Source organism: Eubalaena glacialis, chromosome 11, assembly GCF_028564815.1.
Source record: "Eubalaena glacialis isolate mEubGla1 chromosome 11, mEubGla1.1.hap2.+ XY, whole genome shotgun sequence".
Taxonomy (NCBI): domain Eukaryota; kingdom Metazoa; phylum Chordata; class Mammalia; order Artiodactyla; family Balaenidae; genus Eubalaena; species Eubalaena glacialis.
The window spans coordinates 11264408-11282409 of NC_083726.1; the positions used below are offsets into that span (position 1 = coordinate 11264408).

Here is an 18002-nt window from a genome sequence, read left to right on the forward strand (position 1 = left end):
CTCAGACCCCGCCACCCCCCTCGCCACCTTTCTCTGTCCCACCAGGGTCTATGGCTGCAGTCGCCAGGAGCCCGTGGTGGAGGTCCTGGCATCGGGCGCCATCATGGCGGTGGTCTGGAAGAAGGGCCTGCACAGCTACTATGACCCCTTTGTGCTCTCCGTGCAGCCCGTGGCCTTCCAGGGTGAGGGGTCAGGGGTCCCTAGGGGATGGGAGGGGCACAGTGGCAGAAGCCAGGGGTGCTCCTTGGGCTTGCCTTCACCTTCTTTGCTCTGGTTGGGGATGGGATGGGGGAGGGAAGGTTCTGGAAGCGCCTCTGCTCTCCAACCTCACCCCCACCCCTGGACCCCCTTTATCTCTCTCTATTCTCGCTCCATTTCCCCCACCTTCTCCCTCATCCCCTCCCCTGCCCCTCTCTCCCTCCCTCACTCATCTCCCCCTCATTCTCTCTCCTGCCCTCTTTCTGATTCTCTTTCCTGAGTTTATTGTCTTCCCTCCTCTCTCTGTCCTCCCCTGCCCCTCTTCCCTCTGCACCCACCCTGGCTGAGCCTGGAGCGTGGGGTCTGCCAGACAACCCTCTCACACCAAAGGTCAACCATACAGTCGTCCCTGGAGATGGTGTAAGATGCTCAGGGGAGGGCGATTCACAGCATTCCTTGGGAAAGGGTCCCCCAGGCTGCCCCACTGAGACTTCCCCACTCTCCTCCTGCTTCCTCTTCACACCCGATGGCTGGCTGTCCTGGGCTGTCCTGGGCTCAGTGGAAGGGAGGGTTACAAACAGGAGCTATACAAAGAGCCTCTCCCCGCCTCTGCCGTCAGTCTGCCTCTTCCCACCCGCTTTCCCCTCCCTCCCCTGGTGTCCACCCCATTGGGCTCCTGCTAGTGACCCAGGTTCACAGGTGACCCCTGGGAGTCCCTGGAGCTAAAGAGGTGCCAGAGCTGCCCGTTCTCATGGGCGTCTCTGACATAGCTCTACAGGGAGGGAGTGGGGGGCTTTAGGGCCCCTGACTTCCATGGAAGGTGTTGTGGTAGCTGGGAACACACCTGCTCCCCATGCCTCGCCCTCTCACTGTGTGACCTCAGCCAAGTTGCTCCTCTTCCCCAAACCTCATCTTTGAAAAGGGGAACGATTCTCCCTCCCCAACCCCTGTAACTGTGAGGCTGGCGCAGCAGTGAGCACATTCAGTAAACCGTGAAGGGTTGCACAGCTGATGTCAGTAGTGAACATTTATTGAGCACTTACTACATACCACGTCTGTTTAATCCACTCAACTACCCTACGAGGTATGTACTATTATTGTCCCTGTTTCACAGACGAGGAAACTGAGGCCCAAGGTCACACATTCACACTCAGTCATTAGGCTGTACTGTTTAGTGGCAGTAGGGGGCGTGGGCTTCAGCTGCCCCCCACCTGCTGCCAGATGCAGCGGGGTGGGTCCAAGGCACCCTGTGTAACTTCTGTTCTCCGGGCCAAGCCTGTGAGGTGAATCTGACCCTGGAAGGCCGGCTGGAGCTGCAGGGCGTCCTCAGCACGCCATACTTCCCCAGCTACTACTCACCCAGCACCCACTGCTCCTGGCACCTCACGGTGAGCCCACCTACCCTCTGCCCAGAGCACCCTGTAGACCTCCGGGGATCCCCGCTGGGAGGGGAGCACTGTCCTGCCTCTGCTGAAGCACCCACAGGCTGAGCTCTGGGTACCAATCCTTCCAGGGTGGGTGGGATGGCTCTGTTGCCATGGCGATGCCTGTTTGCTGAGTGACTGACAGACCTCAGCCCCAGCTGGCACTCTGTGTTGGCAGGCCTCTTCCCCGCTTTGTTGTCCTGGGGAGTGGGACCACCGCCTGGTCGCAACCCATGGGCCACCTGGTGACTAGCTCCTCTGTCCCAGGTGCCCTCCCTGGACTACGGCTTGGCCCTCTGGTTTGATGCTTACACTCTGCGGAGGCAGAAGTACGACATGCCGTGCACCCAGGGCCAGTGGACCATCCAGAACCGGAGGTACCCGCCCGGAACCCCCTTCCTGTCCCTGCAGGTAACCCCGCCTTGGGAGCCCAAGTCTGGGACCTCAGAGGGGCATCATGCGAAGAGAGTGGAGGTCAGGCCTGTTGCCTCACCCTTGACCCAGTCCCTGTCCCGGCCCCCAACCCGGGCCTCAGCCTCCCCTCCTGCCACCCAGAAGTCTCAGACACACATTTGTCATCAGCCACCTTGGATGTTGATCCTAGTTAGAGTGAAATGGTTTCATTTCTTTGGGTGCTGTCACCCCAAATCCTTAAATGAGATGATGCAGAGCCACAGGACTCAGCAGTGCTAGGGTGCCTTTCCCTAAACCCACCCAAGTGCAAATGGAGGCATCTCTTGCCTTATCCTGCTCCCTGCTGTTGGCCAAATTCAAGCGGCTTCCCGACTGTGAAGCTGCAGAGCCGGTGTCCATGCCGCTTTTGCTAACCTGACCACTTCCCAGGGCCACCCTGAATCACCCGTGCCCCCTGTGGGGCGCCAGCCCTTGCTATCTGTCCTGCCCTTGGCCCCCCCGTGACAAAGTTGCTGAGGAAGAATTGAGTCCCTTGGGGAGGTGGGCAGGACACAGCATGGCCAGGCCATCCTCTGGTCAGCGTGCCTGCATTTTGATCAGTAGGATGAAGGCTGGGAAATGCCCACTGCGGCTGGCACCCTGCGGGCCACTGGTGGTCCTGACGGCTGCAAAGGAGTGGGGTGGGCAGGGAAGCATGGAATGGAGGCAGTGCAGACGAGCTTTCCCTGGTCTGGGGAGTGAAGGAGAGAACTAGGGCATTCAAGGGAGGGGCTATTTACAGTGGGAGGGGCTCTGTGTCTAAATGCTGTGGGGGAGCGTCCCTTAGAGGCAGAGAGGATGGGTCAGGCACAGGGGATAACGGGGCGGGAGGGGAGTGGGAGGCATGGAGGGAAAACAGAAGGACACCCTCCCATGGCTCCATTTTTGCAGGGGGGCAGAGGCTTGGGGAGAGAGAAGGGATCTCAAAGTAGCCTTGCAAAACTGGGGAGACCCCTCCCCACCTGCAGTCCAGAGATGCTGAAGAGAAGATTCTACATCTAGTAGCAGATTGGGCCTCTGCTCGCCTTCCAACCCTGAGATCCTAGGGGTCTAACAGAGGCTGGGATTCTAATATGCAAGGTTCTTGATTTCTTGGTTTCACAGATTTTGAGTATCCAAGATTCCAATACACTAAAATTGGAAAGTTCTAGGACTCTGGAATTCTTGGATTCTGGGGTTGGTGTCCACGTTCACCAATGCTTGTATTTTTTTTTTTTATAAATTTATTTATTTATCTTTTATTTGTGGCTGCGTTGGGTCTTTGTTGCTGCGCGCGGGCTTTTCTGTAGTTGCAGCGAGTGGGGGCTACTCTTCGTGGCGGTGCGCGGGCGTCTCATTGGGTGGCTTCTCTTGTTGCAGAGCACGGACTCTAGGCTTGCGGGCTTCAGTAGTTGTGGCACTCGGGCTGAGTAGTTGTGGCGCACGGGCTTAGTTGCTCCGTGACATGTGGGCTCTTCCCAGACCAGGGCTCGAACCCGTGTCCCCTGCATTGGCAGGCAGATTCTTAACCACTGCGCCACCAGGGAAGCCCAACGCTTGTATTTTGCTTATCGGTTGATCCTTTTGAAAAGCATCAGCCAGACAAAAGGGGACAGGGATTGATGATGCTCGTTGACTCGTCATCATCCTTTCCAGGGATTTTGCAATTTATCAGGGACCATGATTAAAAGGAAAAAGAAGACATGCCGAGGGTGTGAGTTCAGGCCTGTGCTGTTTGGGGGTGATGTCAAGTGGTGTGACTGGCCTGGTGCTTTTTGGAGAGCAGAATGCATCTTGTCCCACGGGTCCCAGCATGTGGGTGGCATTTCTGGGCTTGGCTGCCTTGATCCTCTGTGGTGCTCCCTCAGGGCCCCTCCCCACCTGCCTGGGGGCTGCCCAGACTGAGGATGGCTGGGCTCACCCCCCAGTGTCAGGAGCCCAGAGTGACCCTGAGAGTGGTCCTTGATTCACGGTTCTCCACATGATGATAATGTTTTTTCCCGTCACCCTCTCAACCCCAGAGCTGAATCTGATATCTCGATGAGGGGCTAGGAAGGGGCGAGAAGGGCCTGGGTCTGATGCTCCTGCACTTACCCCCTACCGCCATGGCTATTCCATTAGCCGGGAGCTGGGCCCTGGCACTAGGCGCCCCATTCCACCTGCTTGGTGCTCAGCACAGGGCATCAGTTCATGGCCCGACAGCCTGTGATGTCAGAGGCATCATCATTCCATTTCCCAGAGAAGGGAATCGAGGCTCAGTGGGATTAAGTAGTACCCAGATGGGTCCGCAGTCAGGGCCTCTCTCCCATGCCCACCACTAGCCATGAACAGCAGGACACACGGTGGTCCACAGCGTGCTCCCCCTGCAGGGCCTTCTTCCTGCCTCCCTGACATAGCCAGGAGGGTCGGGCAGAGGTGTGGGCATTGGGTGCTGGGACTTCATGAGCTACCCTTGGGTTTCAAGTGTGGACCACAGATGGGGAGAGTCTTCATCAGAAGGAATGATAGTGCGAGGGTGAAATTTCAGGCACTGTGACAGAGTCTATCGGGGTTGGAGGGGTCTCACCCTCCCCACTGTCTCAAAGCACCGTTGAGCTATAGAAAGTGGGCTGGGCTGACCATCGAGCCCTACCCTCACCCATTGTACAAGTGGGAAAACTGAGGTCTAGAGAGGACTAAAGACTTGGCTTCTTGTCCTTGTCTTTTTGCACTTTTGAAGTGGTGGCGAGGGACCAGGGTGCAGCTGGGTGGCGGGTGGGGTGGGAGGGTGAGGCTTGACAAGGCCCGGCACTCCCACCCCCTCCTCTCTCTTCTCAAGCCCCCCCCCACCTGCTGGGGGGTTGAAGATGTGCTTGGGGGAGTCTGGTTACCTGGTTTCTGCATGTAACTCTGGGTACACCCCCTTCCTCATCTGTAAAACAAGGGGGTTAGGCCTGCCCAGGGTCCAGGGCCCCAACTTTTTATTATTTACCCATCAGAAAGATGTCTTCCAATAAGTTGTGTTTATTAGCTCCTAATGAAATGTCATTCCAAGTTGGGCTGGAGAGGTGGAAAGAGCTTAGCTGTTGAAATGAGACACAGCAGTGTTCAAACCCTGGCTCCTCTCCTTCTATTCAGCAAGGACTCACCCCTCTCAGCCTCAGGTAACTCATCTGGAAAGTGGGCATGAAGCAGGTCCCCATCCAGGGAGGAGTAAATGAGATCGTGGGTGGAGGACGCCGGCTCCTGCAGGCCAGGATAGGCAGGAGCTCCAGAAGGCACCGGCCATGAGTTCGTAAGTGGCTCTGGACTCCGCACCAGGCAGGCCCAGAGCTCAGGTGCCGTTTCCTTCATCCTCAGCAACCTGGTGAGGAAGCAGGCCCCGCACTGCCTCCTTCATAGACCGATGAGGGACTGAGGCACAGAGAGGCAAAGGCATTCACACAAAGTCAGCCAGCTCGTGACTAGAGAAACCAGAGTTGAGCTAGGCAGTGTGATCCAGAGCGTGTGTGGCGGCGTGCGGGCCTGTGTGCGCACGTCCACGCACGTACGCGTGCTCATCTGTGTGCTCACACTCAAGCAGAATCTTCCTGCAGAGCCTCCGAGCAGCTGTGCCGGCTGTTCCCTCCCTTGGCCAAGCCATCCCGACTAACGCACTGGCATCCTGGTGTGGGGACAGACAGCTTCTGGGGCTCTCCTCTCGCCAGCTCCGAGAGCAGCCTGGGAAGTCCCATCCCTGTCTTCTCAGACCTTCGTTAAGAGTCCGGGGTCCCCCGGTGGAGACTCGTGGCCCCCTGGCCCCAGGCTCCTGCCCGTGTCTGAGTGTGGAAGGGAAGGCAGAGGTGTACCTCCAGACTGTAAGCACCGGACAAACCGTTTCCTCTAGTTCTCATCTTTTTTGATAACCATCAGCCTAAGTAGTTGCTGGGAAATTCTTTGAATAAGCATTTGTTGGAAAATCTGCTTGTGTGGGTGGCAAAGACACAAGAGGTCTGGGGAAGGGTGTAGATTTCCAGGCACAGGATTTGTAGGGAGGGGGAGGCACAGTCCTGGGGCCCAGAATGGCCATTGACGAGAAGCGACAGAGGGTGGGTGTGGGGAGAGGGTGTCTCACCCCTCAGGTGCCAGCACAGTGATGAGGAGAGGCTGGCCCGGGTTCCCTCCACGGACGGGGCATCCTTGGGCACGTCACCTTACTCCCCTGAGCCCTTTCTGCCTTCCCCCCACCTCCCTGTTTTCTCCCCAGTTTCTCCCCAGCAGAGGCCTCATGCCCTTTGAGTGGCCTGGGGGCGTGGGAGGGAGCTGACCTTGTGAAATCCGGCTACCAGCTGCTGGGTTTCGTGGAATCCGCTCTGGCTGGGAGTCGGTGCGGCACAGGGTTCCCCCTTTCTGGGAACCTGCCTCCTGCCAGCTTCCTCCCCTGTGATGTCACTTTTCTTGTGATCAGCCCAACCATTTCCACTTCACCGATGGGGACAGGCATAGCCACTGGCTCCTCAGGCCTGCTGGAGCCCCTCAGGCCCGGCCTGGCTATGGGGCGGCCCTAATGCTCCTTTGATCCCCTGGGCGGCCACAGAGGCTCCTCGGGCACTGCCGGGTGCTGGCGATAAGGAAGGAGGAGCTCCAGCTGCTGCCCTTGGTGAGCTCACAGCCCGACGATAGCAGCTGGTTTTCAAAGAAATCATTTCTCACACATGCCATAAAACATCCTACAAGGGAGCTATCACCCCATCTTACAGACGTGAAAATGGGAGCTTGCCGAGGTTGAGCCAGATGCCCAAGGTCACGCAGCTGGTTCATGTGGCAGAGCCCAGCCTTAGTCTCAGCTCTGCAGCTTCAGGTCCACCACTCTGGCCACCAAGTGAGACTGCTGTCCTCCCTTTTTTAGTGCTTGCCTTCGCTGACTGTCTTTCCCATTTAACCTGTCTTTAGGGAAGGGAATGCATGTATGTGTGTATCCATCCATCTATCCTTCCATCCATCCTTCAATCCTTCCTTCCATCCATCCATCCATCCATCCATCCATCCACCAATCCTTTCTTCCTTCTATCCATCTATCCATCCATCTACCCATCCATTTATCCATCCATCAATACACCAACCCACCCTTCCTTCCTTCTATCCATCCATCCATCCATCTACCATCCAATCTTTCTTGAACTCCTCCCTGTGTAGAGTTGCTGACATGCAAGGTTGACCGGATCCCTGCTTACTGTCTAGGTGAGGCAAGAAGGAAAATTCTCCAAATCCAGAGAAGTGAGAAAGCAAGGCAGGCCCCGGTGCAAAAATGTGCCTTCAGACCCCCAGCACTTTGTAGCTGAGATGAGACGTGGACTCCACAGCTTTCAGACTTCTGGTGCTCCTTGGAGAGGGTTTGTGGGGAGGGGCCAGCATTTGGTGGTTGGGGAGGGACTGGAGAGCCAGAGGACGCAAACCCTCATGCAGAAGGCACTGCGGCAAGAACCAGAAACGATGACGTGCAAAGGGGCCAGGCCAGTGCGTAGTTCCTTGAAGCAGGCTGTGTGGGGGAGAGGGAGGGAGGGAGGGACCTGGTTAGCTGGGCCACACGTGCCCTGCCTAATTGGGACAGCCTCTGATCACTTCCAGCCAGTGTCTCTAGGGCTTATTTTTCAGAAGCAAGAATCTAAGATGTTATGTGAAATTAGCTGGCAACTACATTTGAAAAAAAGTTTTTAATACTGCATAGGCTAAATAGATCATCTTTAGGCTGAGTGATTCAGCCTGAGTTGCCAGATTACAGCCCCTGCCTTGAATTCTTTTCTGGCTCCTGCTAACGAAGAGCCTTGCCCCAGGAATTCTGCCACCTCCTGTCTGCCCCAGGCCTCCAGGGTGAGAACTAAATGCTGCCCAGGCTGAGCAGGTTCCTGAGTACCAGGCTGAGCCACAAGCTGATCCTGGAATCCTCTCTTGGATGCCAGTAGAGAAATGTCCCATCGGCAGACGCTGGTGCCTTAGAGCCTCTGGCCAAGGCTTGAGGTGACCAGGCAGCCCTCAAATTCTTATAAACTGAAACATTCCACTGCCCTCCAACCCGGCTCTGGTTCCTTCCGTGTGTCTCCACGGTCTCCCGTGACCGTCTGGGGACAGTGCCCCAGGCCCCTGAACCTTAAGCGTGTTCAGGAATGCACCTGATTCCTCACTTCCCCCTGCCCGGTATTTCCCAGCCCCCAGATCCCCTGTCCACTCCCCAGGGCAATTCTCTGCGGATAGTAATCCATGGTAGCATTTGTTTATCTACTTTAAAAACAAACCACAACCCCCCCTTGCTGCCTTAGTTTTAAAAGGATAAGGACGAGGCTTGTTCAGGAGCGCCCCCTGGTGGCACCTCATCCCGCTGTGGTCCCCCTGGTTCTCAAAATTTTCCATCTCAGAACCCCTCTATATTCTTTAAAATTACGGAGCACCCCAGAGAGTTTTATGCCTTGTATAAAAACTATATTTGTAACCTATCTTTACAGTATTAGAAATGAAAACTGAGAACATTTAAAAATATTTATCAGTTCATTTAAAATAATAAGAAACCCATTACATTTTAACATAAAGGCCATATTTTATGAAAAATTAATTATATTTTCCAAAACTAAAAACATTTGGTGAGGAATAATATCACTGTTTTACATTTTTGCAACTTTCTTTAATAATTGGATTAGTAGACCGCAACTGAATCCCCACACCTGCTTCCGCATTCATTGGGTTACACATCACATAGTCTCTGGAAAATTCCACTCTATCTTGTGTGAGAAGAGAGTGAAAAAGGCAAATGATACCTGAGAATTATTATAAAAATAATTTTTACTTCGGACCCCAGGGGGTCCCCAGACCATACTTTGAGAACTGTTTCTTGGTATGGGGGCAAGAATATGGTCACTGCAGGCAAACAGTATGGGGAAACTAAACCTTAGGCCAGGTCTGAGGGGGTCATGGGGAATATGAGGGCTCAGCGCCTAGAGCTCATGTGGCAGTGAGGGTCAGGGTGCACCTCCCCACAGTGGAGGCTGGGTGGAGCCTCCTGGGTCCTGAGGAGGCTGGATTCTCAGCCAGCTCAGCACTTCCCTTCCTGAGCCTCATCTGGAGAGCGGGAGGAGAACAATTCCTCCTGACAGGGTGGAGTTGCTGTGAGAACCTCAAAATCCCCATGCAATGAGGCCTCCAACTATTATTGAACTATTAAATGCTTGCCATGTTCTGGAAGTTCTGAGGAAGCCTCTGGCCCCTGGGAATTAGGGGACCAGCTCTGTGGGCTGCTGCATCTGCTGCGGGATGTTCCCATCATGCTTTGGGGGCACTCCCACTTGATCTCTTGACTTCCTCCTACCTTCTCTGCCGGGGGCATTTTCACCTCTCTCTGCAGACCTTTCCACCCGTGTTCTGGGTGTTTCCCTCACCTGTAAAGGCATTCCTGTTTGCTCTGTGAGGATACTCCCTCCCCTGTGGGAGGCATTCCTAGGAGCTGATGGGGCCGACCCATCTGTTCTGTTGAGGGTGTCCCGCCTGGGAAGGCAGGGAACCCCAGGCTGCTCTCTGGGGAGGGTCCCGCTGCTTGGGGGGCGTGGCTGCGCCTGCTCCATGAAAGCATGGCCTCTTGCTCTGTAAGGCCAGGTGTGACCAGGCACTGTGTGGGATGAGCCCCGTGCCCCTCACCCTGGAGTCGGGAGGATTCTTACCTGCTCTCTGTGGGGAATTTCACCTGCTCTGTGGGAACAAGAGCATCATTGGTGGGGACGGGGGCGTCCAACAGGGATGTGAGTGTGTGCCCACAGTTGGGGGATGGTCCCACCCGAGTGCGGCCACGCACGGAGAAGGTGCTGCCCCGTCAGCATGGCACTGCTGATCCTGGGAGCGGGACTGGTGCCTCCCTCATGCTCAGAGGGTCACAGGGAAGCCACCAGGGCTGTGGAGGCTTCTCAGTGGGAGGGAAAGGCCTGAATGGGGAGCGAGGCTGCCCTCTCACTCCACACCGAGCACAGGAGGAACATCCCTTCCTCTTTATGGAGAGTAGACCCGTCAAGGACTATTGCTTCCACTGACACGTTGGAGCCTTTTGTCAGATGTCAGGTCAACAGAGGTGATAATTTCCCTTGTTTTACAAGGGAGGAGAGTGAGGCTCAGAGAAGGACTCTGACTTGCTAGACTCTTACAGCTCCTAGGTGACTGGAGCTAGAATCCAGACGTTAAATTTTATCCTGCAGGCAATGGGGAGCCATTGAAGGTTTTTGAGCAGGGGAGTGACATAGCCAGGCTGCTTTCTAGATGACTCTGGGGGTGAGTGGCCACCCAAGGGAGAAATCAAGACAGAGGAGGTGGGGGTGGGCTGGGGTTGTGGCTCCCCCTTCCTTGCCGACTGCCCTGTCCTTGCCCTGTCTGTACACGGGGACCCAGGCTGTCCCTTACCTTGGACCAGACCGTGTGGCCCTGAGTCTGTCTCTGGTCACCCCCAGGCTGTGTGGCCTGCGCACCCTGCAGCCCTACGCCGAGAGGATCCCTGTGGTGGCCACCGCTGGCATCACCATCAACTTCACGTCCCAGATCTCCCTCACTGGGCCCGGCGTGCAGGTGCACTACAGCTTGTACAACCAGTCAGATCGTGAGTGTGGGCAGGCTGGGGATTGGGGCGGGGACCCCCTAAGCCCCCGCAGCTTCTCTCTGCCTCTTAGCTGTCCCTGGAAGCACCAAGAGGCTGGTCAAAAGGAGTGTGTGTGTGTGTGTGTGCATGCGCGTGCGCATGTGTGCACGAACATATGCAGCTTTGTGTGTGCTCACGTGTGCAAGGCAGTCATACGTGTTCATGAGGTATATACACTCATACATACCCGAGTGTGTGCTGCGTGCATGAGCCCGGACATGTATGTCCACGTGGACCGTGTACTCAGGCGTGTGGGTACACACGTGAGCACACGGGTGCCTCGTGTCCGCACGTGTTTTCATGCTGACGCGTGTCCTAATGGCTCCTTCCCTGTCCAGCCTGCCCTGGAGAGTTCCTCTGCTCTGTGAATGGACTCTGTGTGCCCGCCTGCGACGGGGTCAAAGACTGCCCCAACGGCCTGGATGAGAGAAACTGCGGTGAGCAGCCCGCCCACCCCGTCGCTCCTCTCTCCTCACCTCTGTACTGGGCTGAGCCCACCCTTTCGAAACCTGCCCCCCACAGGCAGCTCCCATTAGCAGCATCCAGGAAGTAGAGGTCCCTCGCTGTGCTGAGATGGCATGGTGGAAGCACAGAGTGAGGGCCACCCAGTGGGGCAGTGACAGGGACAAGCTGGGACCCAGGTGTCCTGACTCCCAGCTCAGGGCTTCTCCCCACCGGGCCATCACCCCCAGCCTTCTGCCAGGACAGCCGTCCAAGAAGGAACAGAGCAGATGAGGGAGGGTAGGACCAGAAGGGGGAAGGCTGTCAAGCAGAGCCCAGCAGACCCAGGTTGGCCAAGGAGAGGATCCTTTATCTGCCTCCTTTGAGTGGGGTCCTCCACTGCAGGGGTTCAGACTGGAGCTGCCAACTCTTCCTGGGGTTGTGCTCACACTGCCCAGCCCTGGCAGAAGGGGCTCAGGGTCCTGATGGTCCCCAAGCCAGGGCTCTCTCGGATTAATACCTCTGCCTCTGAATTCTGGCTTCTGGCCCCCAGAGTCACCATCAGTACAGCCTGTTCCAGTCTGATCTCCCCAGACCACCTGCATCCCATCAAAGTTTTACATATGTGGGGAGAGAAGCAGGAGGGAAGGGGGATGTGCCTGCCTCTGGGCTGATCCTGCCTTCGTGCTCGTGAAGGTGCCTCATATTTGGAACCAGACATCTGGTTTCAAGTTCTGGCTCAGCCAGGTGACCTTGGAAAAGTCACTTCATTTCTGTTTCCACCGATGAAATGGAGCATCTCACAGGGTTGCAGTGACACGCAGGTGTAAAGTAGCTGAGAAAGAGATTTGTGATCATGACATGCGATACAATGCACAGTCACAGGCAGCGCAAAGTCCCAGCCTGGTGCCTCTGGCTTCCTCCCACCTGTCCCCTCCCTGTGTCCTCATACAGTTTGCAGAGCCACATTCCAGTGCCAAGAGGACAGCACATGCATCTCACTGTCCAGGGTCTGTGACCGGCAGCCTGACTGTCTCAATGGGAGTGATGAAGAGCAGTGCCAGGAAGGTAGGGCGGGGTACGACCAGGTATCTAGAGGGAAACCACAGAATGGGCTCAGCCAGAGAGCCCGGCCCTTCTGCATGCTTCTTCCGCAGAGGTTTCTGCCCTCTTGTCCAAATACTTACCAACCCATTTATAAGTATGCCTATATGTCCGTCTGTCCATCCATCCATCCATCCATCCATCCATCCATCCATCTTCTGGTCTCCCCAACCATCTTGTCTGTCCATTGATTCATACATCCACTCACTCACTCATCCTTCGGCCTGTCCAACCACCTATCTCCCTATCCACTAAGCCATCAATCTACTCACTTGCTGGTTTACCCAACTGCCTCTCTGTATGTCCATTGTTCCATCCTCCATCCATGCATCCGTGGATCTCTCTAACTACGTGTTTGTCCATTGGTCCTTACATCCACTCATTTATCCATCCAAATAGCTGCTTGTCAGTCTTCTTACCAGACCATCAAGTCACCCATTTGTTGGTCTGCCCAATCTCCTGTCTGAGTCTCCAGTGTTTTATCCATTCGTCCATCCATCCGTTCATCCATCCATCCATCCATCTGACCAACCAGCCTTCACTCACAGACTACCCAGTGATATGCAAGGCAGAGTTGAGAAATGGGAATAAAAGACACCAAAGTGGTCCCTGCCCTCTGGGGATTATCTGATAGTAGAAGAAATAAAATGATGGGTGACTCTCTCTGGCCCAAACCTTCTGGACATCATGTCCAGTAGCATAAGAAGACTGGAGGATGAGGAGGAGATCAGGCTGAGAAAGCTTCCTAGAAGAGGTAGGCTTGAAGAGAGGTAACATTTAAGTAGCGAAGGAAAGGAGACCAGGCGAAGACTGGTGGAGAAGAAAGCCCTTCACGGCGAAGGCGGTGAGGAGCAGCTATGTGGTTGGGCGGGGCAGGGCCTGCAGGGCTGCCAGGCTAGGAGGGGAGCTTAGCCTGATGGGAGGGCCATAGCCGCGCTCTTGGAAGCCTCACTGGGCTGAAAGTGGAGGCACGGGTCTGCCTTCAGGTACCATACGTGGGGGGAGGCAGAACCTCGCGGTCAGGAGCCCAGGTCTGAGAGGGGAGACACTGCCCTCTCTTAACAGACCAGCGTGGGGGGCGAGGGGTGCGGAGGGGACATGGCCTGCCTTTAGGGGACCTGAAAGGAGCCTCAGGGAACCCTTTAGTGCGGTCAAGAGACGCCTCCCCGGTCGCCTCCTGGCCTCTTCCAGGCTCTGTCTTCCCTGGCCTTGTTTTGGAGGCTCCTTTGGGCTCAGGGACCCACCCTCTAAGCCCTGCCCCCACCCCCTCTATCCCAGGGGTACCTTGCGGGACCTTCACTTTCCAGTGTGAGGACCGCAGTTGTGTGAAGAAGCCCAACCCACAGTGCGACGGGCACCCCGACTGCAAGGACGGCTCGGACGAGCAGTACTGCGGTGAGCCCTGGGGGCTCCGACAGGCTGGGCTGGGCTGGGCTGGGCTGCATTCCCCTCCACGTGCTGGGCCCTCCAGCGTGGGAGGGAGGGAGGTGCCCGCCCTGCGGAGCTGGAGGGGGAGCTCACCGACTGTCCATCTGTCTCTCTACCCCGCCTCTGCCCCCCTGTCTCTCTACCCCGCCTCTGCCCCCTTGTGTGGGTCCTGCCCGCCTCCCTCCCTCCCTCGCCCCTTCATTCTCTTTCCCCTGCTCTCCCTTCATGCCTCCCCCTTCTCTTTTTCTCTGTGTCTCTTCTCTGCGGCCCCTCGCCCTCTGTCCATCCCTGCCCCCTCCTCCACCCCTAGACTGTGGCCTCCAGGGCCCCTCGGGCCGCATCGTGGGCGGGGCCGAGTCCTCGGAGGGTGAGTGGCCCTGGCAGGCCAGCCTCCAGGTTCGGGGCCGACACATCTGTGGGGGGGCCCTCATCGCCGACCGCTGGGTGATCACAGCTGCCCACTGCTTCCAGGAGGACAGGTGAGGGGGACGGCACGGGGACGTGGGCCGCGAGAGGTGGGGTAGGGAAGGCTGTGACGGGGTACAGTGTGTCTGAAACCTAAGCAGACAGAGGGGAGGACGGTGGGAAGCCCCTCAGACCGGCTGTTCCGACACTTGGGTTCAGCCCTGGCTCCACCACGAGCACACTCTGTGCCCCTGGAGAGGCCGCTCGACTTCTCTGTGCTCTACGTTTGGTATCTTGCTTTCAGCTGGGTCAGTGATTCATTCATTTACTCATTCATCCGTTCAACGATATTCGTTGTGCTCCTACTATGTGCCAGGGGCTGTGCTAGACACTGGGGTACAGCAGAAAACAGAACTGCCTGACCTGCTCATAGGCCATGAGCCCCCCTCCTCCAGGCATGCCTGTCTGTGACCTGGGGCGGGAGAGGTGGGGCAGAGAAGGCCACAAGAAGGGACATCTCACCCTGCCCCACAGACATCTTCCTCATGTCCGTGGTGGGCTGACAGCACCCCCTCTCCACCCCTAGCCTGATGTCTGGTGCCCCAGACCCGCCCCCAGCACAGCCAGTCGCGGACTCTGTCCCCACACCTTCTCCTCCGTCCTGGGTCTACAGGGTCCGAGCCAAAGGCCTGGAGCCACCAGGGCACCCCTCCCCCTCCCCTTACACTCAGCCAGGCGGCAAGCCCTCCCAGTGGCCTGGACGAATCTTCAGCCACTGCCTGTCCACGCTGCCACCATCACCCCTGGGTCACCCCGGCAGCCCAGAGCCCAGCTCCCCTTTGCATCCTCTGGCCAGGTGCCCGGGTGCCCTTCTGGGTGCAGTCTGACTACCCAGCTTCTTTCACTTCATCCCTGGCTCCCCACTGCCCACAGGTAGAGAAAGACCTGGATGCTGACCTGGCCTCCAGGGGTCTGCACAGCCCAGTCTCTGCCAATTCCTCCACACTCAACTCCCTCCCCCTCCTCCTGAGGACCAGCAAGTTTCAGGGCGTTCCCAGCTGCCCCATCTAGAAAGTGCACAGAAAAAAAGGAGAGAATGATCTGCCAGTGCCTGGCACTGTGCTAATTTTTTTACATACACAGCTTTATTGAATTCCCTCAGGAACATATGAGTAGATGACGCTATTCCCATTTTGCAGATGGGGTGACTGAGGCCTAGAGAGGTGCACACACACAACTCGGGAGGGATGACGCTGGAGCTGGAACCCAGGCAGGAGGGCTCCAGGGCCAACACTGAACACCGTACCGCCAGCTGCCTGGCCTTCCAGAGCAGGGCGGGGATGGGTTGGAGGCTGGTGTCCCGGGGGGAAGCTGGCTACCCTAGGGATCTGGGATGGGATCGGGGAAGCGGCCGCTGAGCGAGTCCCCCTCCCTGCCCTCAGCATGGCGTCCCCGGCGCTGTGGACCGTGTTCCTGGGCAAAGTGTGGCAGAGCTCTCGCTGGCCGGGTGAGGTGTCCTTCAAGGTGAGCCGCCTGCTGCTGCACCCGTACCATGAGGAGGACAGCCACGACTATGACGTGGCCCTGCTGCAGCTCGACCACCCCGTGGTGCGCTCGGCCTCCGTGCACCCCGTCTGCCTGCCCGCACACTCCCACTTCTTCGAGCCGGGCCTGCACTGCTGGATCACGGGCTGGGGTGCCCTGCGCGAGGGTGGTGAGCTGGACTGCGGGCAGGGGAGATGGGATGGGTCCCCCTCACGCAGCTTCTGAGCCTGGAGGTGAACTGGCAAGGGGCCCTGGGGTTCCACTCCAGAGGCCCGCTAGTCCTGGGATTAAATTGTGCTGGATTTCATGGAAAAAAACAACCTTTAACTATGGCCGTGGGCCTCTCCCCTTCCCTTCCTTCCAGAAGGGCATTTAAGGAGAACCAAGGTCATGGAAGGATATCCTAGGGGATATGTGTGGAGTGATGGGGCAGGCCAGGGACCCCACAGCCCGTGGGCAAGATCCAACCCTCTGCTCCTTGGACAGCGGGGGGTGGAGGGGTATGTGTCTGTGTTGGGGGGAGGCTCTTAATTATTAACACTTACCACATGGAGGTTAGATTTTAGGGGAACATGATTTCATTTAATCCATCCAATAACCCTAGCTATTGGTTATCATGGACCCCATCTTAAGGATGGGGAAACGGAGGCTCAGAGACATTTAGCTGTGACTCAGTCACACAGCCAGAGAGGGTTGGAGCAGAGACTAGAACCCAGGACTATCTGACCCCAGAGCCCCTGCTGTTTGGCTGCTGCCTCTCAGAAACATGAGTTTCTCCCCTTCCCTCCTACACTGACCGGAGCTGGCCATCCCTAGAGGCCACCTCTCAGTTCTGTACATAACTACAGCCGTGCCTTGCACCCTTCGCGGTGGTGGCTTTAAAAATGTGTACTGTGCTTTACAGCCTGGAGGTGGGCAGGACTGAGGGATAATTTAAAGACGGAGAAACTGAGGCTCAGGTGAAAAGTGACATGTCCAAGAGGATGATAGAGAATAGTGTAAAACAAGGATTGGTCCACTTCCTCATTCATTCATTCAATGACACATTTATGAGCACCTGCTATATGCCAGGCATCGAGTTGGACAAAGGGAATATAAAGACAAACAGGAAACGTTCTCTGGAGAGCTGACACGGATGGGGAGGTACGGGGGGCAGTGGCAGCCCAGAGGAAGGGCGGGCTGAGCTCAGGCTTGGAGGATAGGTCAGCAGTGTCCCAGCGAAGGGGAAAGGCATTTCTGATAAGAGCGCAGGTGGCAACCCAGGGAGCCCTGAGAACACGCAGCACCAGAGGGGAGCCGGTGGATCTGGGTGAGGATTTGGAGCCAGGAGTCCTCCTGGCTTTGAGAATCATCAGGGCTTTGAGAAAAAGCACGGATGTCTGGGCCCACCCCAGCTGAACAGACCGGATCTCCGGGTAGGACTAGGCACGGTATCGATTGAAGCTCCTAGGGAGAAGTGCTGGCTGGAGAGTGGGGAGACGCTGATGAGTTTTAGGGGGGAGTGAAGGGGTGGGATGTGTGTTCTGGAAAAATCCCCCAGGGCTGTCACAGAGCGGAGGGGAGGCAGCCAAGAAGCCTCAAGCAGGAGGGGTGGGGGGAGGGAGGACCTAAGGAGGACCCTAGTCCAGATAGGCCCTGGGCAGGGTCGGGGTGGGGTCTGTCACCATGAGCTACTCGGAGAAGGAGCCAGAACAGAGTGATGGAGAGGTGGAGGGTGGGGATGGGAGGGTGGGCAGAGCAGGAGCGAGGAAGGGGGCTCCTGAGCTGCAAGAGGAATAGCCGAGGGAAGAGTGGGGGCCCCGGGCACCTCAGATCTTCTCACCTCTGTCCCGACCCCACCGGGCAGGCCCCACCAGCAACGGTCTGCAGAAGGTAGACGTGCAGCTGATCCCGCAGGACTTGTGCAGCGAGGCCTACCGCTACCAGGTGACCCCCCGCATGCTGTGCGCCGGCTACCGCAGGGGCAAGAAGGATGCCTGCCAGGTGACTCCCGCGGGGTGGGCCAGATTGGGGAGAGAGGGCGCTGCTCACATCACCCAGGGCCTGGCTTTCTGCCCACAGTAGCCTGCTGCAGCCTCACGGCAAGGTGGGCTTGGCTGTCCCCACTTTATGGATGAGGAAACTGAGGCTCGGGAGGTTGAGAGACTTGCTCCAGGTTGCAGGCCCCAGATCAGAAGAGACCCCAGGGGGGCAGGTCTGAGGCCCAACCCCAGCTCTGCTCCTTGCCCTCCGCGAGGCACTTTGCCCAAGTGACCCAGCAGAGAGGACTAGACGGAGCCCACAGAAGGCAGGCGGAGCTGGGCAGGGCATGGGGACACACATCCACGCTTCCACGAAAGCCAGGCCCTGCTGGAGGCCAGGCTGGGCTGGTCCGGGCTCCCTCCATTTATCGGAGGCTTCCA

The 18002-nt window shown here is 57.2% G+C and overlaps 1 protein-coding gene across 2 annotated transcripts in view; it reads left to right on the plus strand.

The window, feature by feature from the left end:
* Positions 1-18002, plus strand: part of TMPRSS6 (transmembrane serine protease 6) — a 32154-nt gene that overhangs the window by 13250 nt on the left and 902 nt on the right. The window contains exons 7-17 of one of the 2 annotated variants that reach the window (XM_061204524.1): positions 46-182; positions 1474-1586; positions 1890-1999; positions 10493-10638; positions 11016-11114; positions 12073-12186; positions 13501-13617; positions 13961-14129; positions 15498-15769; positions 16234-16266; positions 17447-17583. In XM_061204524.1, coding sequence (XP_061060507.1) covers positions 46-182; positions 1474-1586; positions 1890-1999; positions 10493-10638; positions 11016-11114; positions 12073-12186; positions 13501-13617; positions 13961-14129; positions 15498-15769; positions 16234-16266; positions 17447-17583 — 1447 coding nt within the window. The remainder of the gene's footprint in view (positions 1-45; positions 183-1473; positions 1587-1889; positions 2000-10492; positions 10639-11015; positions 11115-12072; positions 12187-13500; positions 13618-13960; positions 14130-15497; positions 15770-16233; positions 16267-17446; positions 17584-18002) is intronic. The other variant, XM_061204525.1, reaches the window with a different exon arrangement.